The sequence below is a fragment of the Sebastes umbrosus genome, chromosome 1 (assembly GCF_015220745.1).
Source record: "Sebastes umbrosus isolate fSebUmb1 chromosome 1, fSebUmb1.pri, whole genome shotgun sequence".
NCBI lineage: Eukaryota > Metazoa > Chordata > Actinopteri > Perciformes > Sebastidae > Sebastes > Sebastes umbrosus.
In genome coordinates this window covers 25,827,204-25,838,315 of record NC_051269.1, presented here as the reverse complement: position 1 = coordinate 25,838,315, position 11,112 = coordinate 25,827,204, and the positions used below count along the sequence as shown (strand labels likewise).

General features: G+C 41.6%; 1 protein-coding gene across 1 annotated transcript; it reads right to left on the bottom strand.

The window, feature by feature from the left end:
- Positions 1 to 790: 790 nt before the first annotated feature.
- On the bottom strand, positions 791 to 10,970 carry LOC119492743 (NCK-interacting protein with SH3 domain-like). Its single transcript, XM_037777452.1, has 13 exons — positions 10,800 to 10,970; positions 8,873 to 8,985; positions 8,584 to 8,794; positions 7,789 to 7,864; positions 7,026 to 7,576; positions 5,991 to 6,161; positions 4,790 to 4,876; positions 4,484 to 4,622; positions 4,326 to 4,406; positions 3,769 to 3,897; positions 3,081 to 3,170; positions 2,813 to 2,985; positions 791 to 2,576 (listed from the first exon to the last, which is right to left on the bottom strand). Exons 1-13 carry the CDS (start codon positions 10,968 to 10,970, stop codon positions 2,352 to 2,354), a joined length of 2,217 nt encoding a protein of 738 aa, XP_037633380.1. The 3' UTR covers positions 791 to 2,351.
- Between the last annotated feature and the right edge of the window lie 142 nt (positions 10,971 to 11,112).

Genomic DNA, 11,112 nt, shown 5'->3' with positions numbered 1-11,112 from the left:
ACAAATAAAATAAATTAATATATACATAAAGAAAACTGTTTTATTGTGTTATTATATTATCTAATTAATACTGTGCTAATGTAAAATTCAAATTAAACTTTATTCATGTTTATTTACATAATAGAACTGGCAAATGCTCTGTTTATGTAGAAATTAATTCCATTTAAAAATTATTATCTTTTAGTTTTCATCCATTATACCTCTATTGGTGTATATTTAGATCATGAAGAAGAAGAGGAAAAAGAGGGTGTTATATAATTTAAAATTTAAATTACAATTAACAATGTATTACATACAGATGAAATAAAGATACTAAAGATAAATAAAATATACTGTATGAGCTCATTAACTGTATATATCTATGATACTATACTGTATATTTGAACAAGAAATCATAATATGTTAGGCCTATTTATGTAGCTTGTGCAGATTGTGTACAGTATGTCTTTAAATTTCACCTGCAGTCAGTGCTCTTCTCGTAAATCTGTGTTCTTTCTTTTTGTGATGCATCATTTTCAAAATTACAATATTATTTACAATAAATTCCACACAAGTATATATCTTTTTCCTTTCTTATACATTATGTATAGTATAAATATAAATATAAATAAATATATACATAAGAATGGAAAAAGAGGATTGGGTTAAACTGGAACATGAATACAATTTGTTTGTTTATAACAGTTTTACCTACAACATATTCACAAAACTCAGATTAATGTTTTACTATGTTGTAAACTTTACCAAAATGTACAGTCGCACAATCAAAAACAACAGATCCAACCACTTCCACTGTTAAAATATAGCTTTATTAGTTTTATTATAACACAGTCGCAGCACTTTAGCAGACAATGTCAATCATGGAAAGAACAGACCCTCATCTCTCTCTCACGCACTGTAAACAGACACACAAATAATCAATGAACGGACACTTGGACATTAACTAAAAACTGATATCACTGCTGGATTGCTTCTACCATCTCGATACGGGGTAGCCATGCCAGGGACAAAAACAGATATGTTAAAGTGTGAGATGAGAGAACATTAATCACAACATCATGGGGAAGAAACAAGGAAAGGTACGTGTTGCCGTTACAGTATTAAAACCACAAGGAGATAAAAGAAATGCCCTGTATTCCCTCTCCGTTGTCTTGATTTTCAGCAGGAGCATCAGATAATAACTGGAAATCAACAATACTGACTAATGCATTATTTTGGGTAACAACGACAGAGCACTCTTCCCCTCCAGGAAGCCAAGACTCAGTATATTACAGCGATATTACAAGTTGCTATGTAAAGCCTTATTGCAGCACAGTTAGTTTGAAAGTGAACGCAGCATACAGACATGAATCTGTAAAGAGTCAGTGACTTCTGATGCTAGAGGAGCTTTGCATATATAAGTACAGAGCGATCATCTTAAAGTGTTTGAAAAGCAGTAAAGAGACAAAAGTACCAGAAAGAAACTGCAGACGGAGCCACAGGAGAGACTCAACATGTAGCAGCGAGTTACTCAGCTATAAGCTTAGTAATGATAACACATGAGTCTGTGTGCTTTTTTCTCACTAGAATAGGAAACTGGTTCAACTGGTTCTACTTGACTTGAGTTCTAATTATAATGAACGAAGGGGTGAATGAAAGAGGAAGTCAGTTTTTTAAGAGTATTATACTCTATTAAGGAAATGATGCTTGCAGTAACACACGGTAGTTTGGTCCCACTACAAGGGAAGCACATAAAGTATTCTCACAACACTTCAAATAATGGCACCTTTATCTGTAACATGACTTCAAATCAGTTTTTTTTCATTCAAAATATTTGAATTTGTTCTAAAATTCAATTTGGTTAAAATATATTTTGGTTAGAATACGGTTTAGTCGTGGCTGCTGTTACTTTTAATTCAAAATACTATGAGTACATACAGTTAAGTCTATGGTTTTTAAGGTAATTATTGCTTGAAATTCACTGTGAAACAGCTCCACTGTTTGGCCTATATTTTGGCTATTTTTAATCTCCAAGTATGACTAAACCTCACAGGTTTATTGTGCATTTGTCTTGAAGCACAACAGTGAAAAAAACTCCCACTCCTCTAAAAAAAAACTAAAACTTCACTTCAGAAGGGAGACGCTGTGAAAAACAGGAACATCTTTCTGAAATAAACATCACATGCATGCTGCAGCCCCTGGACTACAAGTCCAAGAAAACATTGGCAAAACTGATTAGCTTCTCTCAGCACAGGCTGGCACAGATTAATACAGGGCGTCCCATCGGTTCTTCATCTTTCAAGCTTTATTGTACCTCCCTGCAGTAGACAGGAGCAGACTACAGTGTGTGTGTGAGCGTGATACTGATATGGTTAGTCCTGGTTCTCGCAGATCTGTGGGAACTCCTTGTAGATCTGCTGTACAATTAGCTTATCCATCTGTTTCGCTGTAGCGCTCCCTTCATCCTCTCCTGGATCTTCCTCCTCCCTGAGAATCCTCTGCAGCACCCCCTGCAGGTCAGACAGGCGGTGCTGGTGCTCGAGGTAGTCCGTCGAGCGGATTATGGAGTGCATGAGGGAGAGATACTCCATCCTCACCTTCACAGGGAGGGCAAGAGAAGAGAATATAATCAGACATGGTAACTAGCTGGTGATTAAGCAGATACCATTAAAAAAATATTTTTACATTTTAGGAAAACCGCTTAATCCAAGAGGTATCAATCTTCTCATCTTACTCTCAGCAAGAAAGCGAAATAGATTGTTTCCCAAAGTGTGAAACTATTCCTTTAAAGGCTGAGAACAATCAGTAGCTGTGCGTTGTGTCCAGGTCTCACCTTGTCTCCAGGTGAAAGGTCAGATATTTGTCGAACGGCGATGTCAATCATCACCATCATGTCAGTGCGGTAGAAGATGTCGGCGGTCTCTCGGCTGGCGAAAACATCCTGCAGAAACTTGAGCACTGAGTGCGGTGCAGGCGGGGTGTGTTTGAACATACACACAGGGTCGTCTGGAGAGGACGGGGGGGCAAAGAGTGAGTGATGACATCAGTAGACAGAAGGCATGGATGCAAAATGAGAAATACGACAAACGGTGGTATTTTACCGCCTCTGTTCAGAAGCAGCACCACTTTCTCTGACAGGATCTTGACATTTTGCTTCTTCAGCTCCTGCATGATCACGTTGTTGCCGGGTGCTGGGTGACACAGACAAGGCACAGAAAAAAACATGACAGATCAACGTCAACATGTATATTTGTGATAAATACGTATGTAAGCTGTTTTGTTGAGTTGTCGCTTAACAAAATGAGTGAATTTAAATTCCCCCTGGTAAGCAGTGATGCAGCCATCTAGGGCTTTTATTGTGAAAGGTAAGAAAGGCCATTGTCAATATGGGGGCAATAAGCGTATTTTTTCCCAAATTAAGAAATACAAAGTACTTTGTGGCCGTTTGTGTTGTGATGCGCTGCTCTGCTCACATTAAATACATTATTTTTGCACCGCAACTAAAGATTTGTCTCAATCACGCTGCTCTCTCTCCTCTCTGTCTGCCATTTTTGTCTTTCAGCGCAATGCATGATGGTATATAATGCCCGGTTAGTGACCATCATTGTACACTGCTTTTTACTAGGCATTTAGGGATACTTTAAGTCCGAAATATAGGGTATACTAATTCTCACTATACATTCGAACAGCACTACAAAAACTCGCTATATAGTCCACTATATAGTGAGTGATTTGGGACGCAGCAAACATACATTTCCTGCTATGAGAAGTCAAAATGTCTGTTCTCACCTGTGTGGTGCAGGTTGAAGGACAGCACGACGTTCAGGAAGATGTCAGGCAGCTGCTCTGTGGGATCAGAGGGAAGCCCGTCCTCCACCACACCCAGCAGAAACTGGACAAAGTCGTCATTCAAGTGTTCTGAAAGTAGAAAGAGTCAGGATTATGTCTTAAAGCCTCTGAACACCCACACAGGTGTTTTCAGTTATCCTGGCTGATTAGACCTCTCCCCAGGTTGAAGGTAGGCCAGAGATTTGATGGCAATTTATTAGGTCACAGGAGACTGGTTAGAGAAAATGTCTATACATGCCCACACACACCTGAGAGGAGGTCAAATCAGCCAGATTAACTGAAAACAACTGTGCGGGTGTTCATAGGCTTTAAGTAAAGAACTCATTAATGCAGGCATGTCAGGAAAACCTTTTACAATCTGTTGGATAAAGTGAAAAATGTATCGTCATGAAGCTAAACATAAAGAAGTTTTTCACTCTTTTGGAAGCATTGTAAATCAGTGACGCTCCGTTTTTGTGTAAATAATGTTATATGCAGAGGTACAACTGAAAACATACCGTAGTGATGATATGGCACCTGTTCGCCCATGGAGAAGATCATAGTAAGAACCAAAGCTGTGTAACACATCTTCTGGTGCTCTGAGGAAAGAGTTAAAACAGTTAATATCACGCTTGGGGAGTACTACAGATGAACAGTGAAAAGTAAATGTGTTCACCTTGTGTGTCATTCTGCAGGTCCCTGGCCAGCTCCATGGGGAGGATGGAGTTGAGGAGGGTGGAGATGAGAGAAGCGTCCAGGCTGCACATCGCCCCGAACACTTTGAGCAGCAGCAGCCGCAAAGACACACGATGCTCCTGCACGGTCACATGATACACTGAAAATCACCAACATGCTCACTAACACTGTAACGACACAACTTACCGTATAAAGATGATGATAATAATGAAGAATAAACGTTTAAATTCATGTTTTTCTTGAAATAGTTTTAAGTTAAAAGCATATTGTTATTATAATGTCTCACCATCTGATAATATGAAACCAGAGACAGCACATTCTCATAGTGGTTGTCCTTGCACATCCTCTTACACACTTCTGGATCTGCATCAGTCTGAAAAATAAAACAGCTTTTAGTTGTAACAGCGATGACATAATAACATCACAACTATATAACTTCCTAATCTGTTCGACATCGTTGTGGTCCCTGGACACAGCAGAGGAGGATTACGGAGCACATTAACAACTCATCTGGACATCCCTGAGGTTCGGGACAAACTGCCAACAAAGAACATTTGGCAGCCCGAAGCGTTTACAGATTCAGTCTTTGACCACACGGTTGGATTTGTAAAGTCGTCTGAGCCGGTCTGATCCCATCAAACATGTCTGGTATTTACAGCACGACAGCTGGAACCGGGTCCTGTGGTCACATCCCAGATTCATCCCGAGAGAAAACTTTTCATATTCGTTACGATGAGGATAAAACTCTGGTCCTATGATGTTTGTTAAATAAGTAGCTTAATATTTTTTCCAGCTCTCACTGAAAAGTGTCTCACCTGCATTGAAACACATTACTGTGCATATCAATACATAATGACTCATGTTGGATTGTTCCCCCCTCCTCTCTGCTGCTGTCTTTCAGGGGTTCCTGATCTCTGATCAGTGGGCGACCCTGCCCTCTTATTGAAGGGAGGCTCGAGGAGAAGGATCTCTATTCCTCTAGACCAAGCAGCCTTATGCATGTCATGTAGTTTTCTGGGTCATTAAAGGTCAGAGGGTGATGTATCCTGTACAGATTGTAAACCCCCTGACGCACATTTGTGATTTGTGATATTGGGTTAAAAATTGACTTGACTTTTCCTGTTGTTGATGTTTCATGGATCACAAGAGTTCTTGTGTGTTTATAAGCTGATTTTTTTGTATGTTATTCCTGTTTTGTAAAGTCTATTTTGTGTTCTTGTGTAACTATCCTGCTTGTTTGATATTTAATGTGTGTATTATGTAATATGTTACTGTGTGGCACTTCCCGGCAACCTATTTTTTGAAAAGTGCTATATAAACAAATCATAACTTATTTATGACTGACAGACATAAATATCCCTGAAATGTTCATGTTTGACAACAGTCAGTCAGGACTTCAGTCACATCTTCTAACACTTCTGAAAACAGACTGTTACAAACATGAATGGTAACAGGAAGTCAGAGGTCACCGGCTCCCTGCATCATACCAGTATCTTCAGCAGCTCCTCGAGGTAGCAGGCGATGAGAGCGTGGTCTTCATGAAGCGCCCAGCTACGCTGCTGAGAGTCGTCCCGGTGACGGGCGAGGTCGCTGAAGATCACCTCCAGCCTCTGCTCATCGTGACACACCTGACCCTGCGGCAGCGCTGCACTCGAAACCTACAGAGACAGCAAACATCGTGACACACCTACTTCTGCTACAACTTGAAATACCAGACCAGAGGAACATCTTTTCTGACATAGAAAGTATCTGCTCAACTTAAGTGTGGTGATAAGTTCGTCACTATGAACGACTCCTTTCACATTATAAATAGTAATTTCATCCATTGGTAATATAAAAATATTGATTACAGCAGCTTTAAAGGATAATACCGGTGTTTTAAAAGTTTGTGTCAATCGTACTGGATGCTTCTGTGCTCTGTCTGCAGGCAGGCAACATAGTTGGAGATATCAATGCTTCAGAAGAGGCTGTTCTCTGTAATTCATTTTTAAAAGTATTACAAAAACAGATATGTAGGCATGAAAGTGATCTGAGCTACAATCCTCAATTAGGTTTTGTTTAAAACTCTTTGTATTATCAGTGTTTTGTTAAGCCCCAATTGAGTGTTAAAAGCACACAGCAGAGAGCTCTAACAGAGCACAGAGTACTTCAGGCTTTATAACTGGCTGAGCGGGGTCAGAGTGTGCACACGTGTCACCATGTAAATAAAGGATGCAGCCAAAAGCTTCCAGCATTTGCTGTTTTGAGGTTACATGACACACTACCCATCATTAACCACCTTGCACCCACAGGAGGAAATAGAAATGTCTGCCAGGAAGGAATCAGTTCAGCAGTAAATTTCAAGCTTGGTCAAACTAGGGTTTAAAAACAGGAAGTGAGTGAGTGATACTGTCTCCCCCTGCGTCTCAAAACGACTCTGGGAAATGTCAGCTAAATGCAGACTGAGCTGTAACTCTAAACGCCACCGGTGTTCTCCTTTAAGCTGGTGGCGCTCCATGATGCTGAATGAAAACAAATCTGACCTTGCTCTGCACCAGTGAGAGGAGAACCTGCTCCAGGTCAGAGGAGGCTTGAGGTAGAGCTGTCTGCAGATGGCCGACCACCACGCCAACGGCGACCCGAGACAGCTCGTAACTCAGGCCCGTGTTCTTCCGCACCAGCTCGATCAGTTCGGCCCCGATGGTCATGGGAACTAGATCAGGGGTAGTGGGGCTGCCAGGAGGGCTTTCAGCGACAGACGGGGGGGCGACGGGCCATTCAGTTTCCGGCTGCTCCTCCACCACGGCGGGCTGTGAGGGAGGAGGGGTGAGCCGGGGAGGCTGTGGAGCCGGGCTCTTCTTTGCAGGAGCCGGCTGAGGAGGGGAGTCAGCGGGAGGCACGTCTGGAGGCGGCGCAGTGGGCTTCACGCGGGATGGCACGGGAGGAGGGGGGGTGCTGGACACACTTGGCAAGCTGACATCAGAGGAGACCAGTGAGTGGGAGGAGCCGGACTCTATGGAGGTGGTGCTGATCGAGAGGGAGGGAACAGGGGACGGAGCGAGAGAGGACCCTCTGGAGGGGACCTCCGGCTCGGCTGAGAAAGAGAGAGAGAGAGAGAGAGAGAGAGAGAGAGAGATCCAGTTACAGAGAGGAGAGTGAACAGAAATGACCGGACTAAGAATAGAGTGTGTTTGTGAAGTGTAGAGCATCAACGCTGCAATCTGTGAGACTGTAATAAACTTGTAAGTGATGTTGTGAATACTGAGTAGAAAAACGTGCCCACAGCGCTGCTCTCTGAGTTCTCACCTGGACGCCGGCCATTTCGCTGTTTCTCAGGGGGAGGTGGGGTGATCGGAGCCGCACGCCGAGCTTGAGGAGGCACCTGTAGGAAGTGAAACTGATTATATATATATACAGCGTGTGTGTCTGTATTTGTATATTGTTCTATACTGCACAACATGAGCATATTTAATTGTCTCTACTGTCAGAGAATCATTCCTTGGTGATGTCAGGATGGTTTAATATCTCATGATCTATTCTGTAACATTTCTAACACTCCTGTTATTGTTTTGGCTGAAGAGACATTTTAATCCTAAAGACGGGCTGATTATTTTGTATTCTTTTGGTTTCACTTACTCTCTGAGCACTTTTTATATCTTAGGTTTTTGCTACAACCTGGGAGGGATTGTATAATAGGGCTGCAACTGGTGATTGTTTTCATAATGGATATATTTGCCGAATATTTTCTAGATTAATTGTTTGGTCTTTAAAATGTCAGAAAATAGAGAAAAATGTCGATCCCAGCCACACAAAGTCCAAGGCGATGTCTTTAAATGTCTTGTTTTGTCAGTCCAAAACCCAAAGATACTCAGTTTAAAATGATATAAAACAGAGAAAAGCAGGAAATCTCCGTATTTGAGAGGCTGAAAAATACGGCACAGTTAGAAACCGACGTTATTAACGCTTTACTGGAAGATGAATAAGGAAACAGGGTAGAAAATGTACTGCTCATAAGTATCCAAAAATGTATATAACCTCTCTAAATGTTTGATGCCTGCATATTTGATCCAATTTGTGGTTTCAAATAAAACATTTAAATACCTGATAATTGCCCTGTTCTGCCTGTATGTTGTCCACGCTTCCTGACAGCGGCACGCTCCCCTGTCGCCCGTAGTCTCGGTTAAGGCCGTTGGGTGGAGGAGGAGTTTGACTGAGAGATATTTCACTGCTGGAAGATGGGAGGCCTTGTTTGGGACCGGAGGACGAGGAACTTCGTCGTGCGAGCGTCTCCTTTCTGTGATGGATCAGCTTTCTGCAACAGAAGACCAAACAATTATTCATATACAATAACATATAAATATAACAATATAGTATTTTATAATCGACTCACTGTAGAACGTCTCTCTGCTCCAGATTGTATTTGCCTCCATTTTTTAAGGCCACATTGTGGATTCCTTCGATTGCTCTGTCAATAGACTGCAACACCTCATCCTGCTCTGGAGCCTAAAGAGAGAGAGAGAGAAAAAAGGGGACAAATTAAATATTCATTATTATCATTAAAATTTAAACAAAAAGGGGAACAGACTTGTGCCTCGGGGGGCATGTGTGTGACTCCAGGCAGAAACAAACTAGGGCGCTTATCTAACAAAAACAGCCTTTTAACCAGTGTCACACGTGCTCAGAGAGGCCTCACATTCAGGCCCATTAAACCTCCACAGACGATGTCATTATCAACACGGAGAGAGCATTCCTACCCTGCCAGTCAGTGTATATGAGCTTGGATTTTCACAAAATACATGCTCTGACTAGTTCACTGTATGGACCCTTGGAAACAGGAGACTGCAGAGTACATGTGGGTGTGTCTGAAAGAAAAGTGGAAGGAAGAAGCTACTTGAAACTGAGGCTAAAACTGGTCTTCCTCAAAAATGGATCAGACAGCTGCAGCTGATCAGAACCTGCTGCTAGAGTCCTCACTAAGACCAAGAAAGTGGATCACATCAGTCCAGTTCTGAGGTCTCTACACTGGCTCCCTGTCTCTCAGAGAGTTGATTTCAAAATACCCCTGCTGGTTTACAAAGCACTAAATGGTTTAGGGCCAAAATACATTTCTGATCTTCTGCTATGTGTTATGAACCATCCAGACCTCTCAGGTCATCTGGATCAGGTCTGCTTAGTGTCCCCCAGAGTCACAACTAAACATGCAGAAGCGGCGTTCAGTTTTTATGCACCAAATATCTGGAACAAGCTCCCAGAAACCTGCAGGACCAACTCTAACTCTGAGTTCTTTTAAATCAAAGCTTAAAACGTTCCTGTTTGCTGCTGCCTTTTATTAAACCAGATAATGATCTTATACTGCACTAGAGCTTTTACTCTTGTGTGTTATACTCTATTTTAGCTTCGATCCTAGCTTTTATTTTTAGCTTGTTTTTATTTTTTCTCATCTTTAATGTTTTTATAACTGTTTTAATTATGTCTTAATGTTCTTTTGCACTTTGTCGCAATGTTCTTGAATGTTTATGTAAAGCACTTTGAATTGCCCTGTTGCTGAAATGTGCTATACAGGGAGGACGGTCTGCAGGACAGATAATGCACTATATTCAATTTTAACAGTTTTCTTCTGCACTATATTCACTTTTTTTAATAGTCTTTTATCACAGCTGTTACTCTGCACTATATTCACTTTTAACAGTTTTTTCTTCATGTCCTTGTATTTTTATATCTGGTATATTTTACTAACTTACTAACGTTTTTACTGCCCCTTTACTAACATGTTTTGCACTGTGATGCTGGAAACTTGAATTTCCCTCAGGATCAATAAAGTTACTATCTATCTATCTATCTATCTATCTATCTATACAAATAAAGCTGCCTTGCCTTGATAATAAAATAGGAGGAGCAGATGAGTTTAATTTAAAAACAATGTCTTTCTGGTCCTTGGATCTGTGCTGTCTCATGTTATATTGTATATCATCCTATATCCTGTCATCCTTCCCTGACTGCTCTCCTGTATACCTCCTCTCTGTCGCAGTGAGCAGCTGCAGTGCAGAAGGCCATGCACCTACATAATGCAACCTTCACAATAATTCATGCTTTCTTCTGCAAGCATGCATATGTTTCCTCCTGACAACAATAATTCACCCTGCAGTACATAATACAGCACAGTAACATGGGATCTGTCTCTCTCTATCTCATCACTTCAACCTTTAATGTTATACGCATTCACTTCACTTCACTCCAGGATGCGACGTGGTGGTCACGTTTTGCACTCATTGAGACAACAAACCAGATAAAAACAGGGTCATGTTGTTGTTGTTTACCTGTATTTTCTCGATGTATGACGACGGGATGTAGCCGGTTTCCCCCGAGCTGCAGCGGGAGCCCAGCCACCAGTGTTTGTTGCTCCTCTCCAGGATTAGGAAGCTTTCTCCGGCCGCGAAGTGCAGCGAGTTGGGCTCCGCGGATCGGAAGGCGTACAGAGACCGGTACATACTTTAATAACACACTTTAATAACGCAGAAATGAGCCGAAACAGCGTGAGAACCGGTGTCAGGAAGATACGGGGTGTCAGAGGGGTGAATCTGCTCTGCTGGAGGAGCTTTAGAGAGTGTATTGAGGCATGGCCCCGGTGGA

Bases quoted from the DNA above. Each gene is read 5' to 3' on its own strand.
- LOC119492743 (XM_037777452.1), bottom strand. From the start codon at position 10,970: ATGTACCGGTCTCTGTACGCCTTCCGATCCGCGGAGCCCAACTCGCTG. The intron at 3,171-3,768 runs GTGAGAACAGAC...TGTGTCACCCAG, and splicing joins CTTCAACCTGCACCACACAG to CACCCGGCAACAACGTGATC. The intron at 2,577-2,812 runs GTGAGACCTGGA...CTCCCTGTGAAG, and splicing joins ACCTTTCACCTGGAGACAAG to GTGAGGATGGAGTATCTCTC.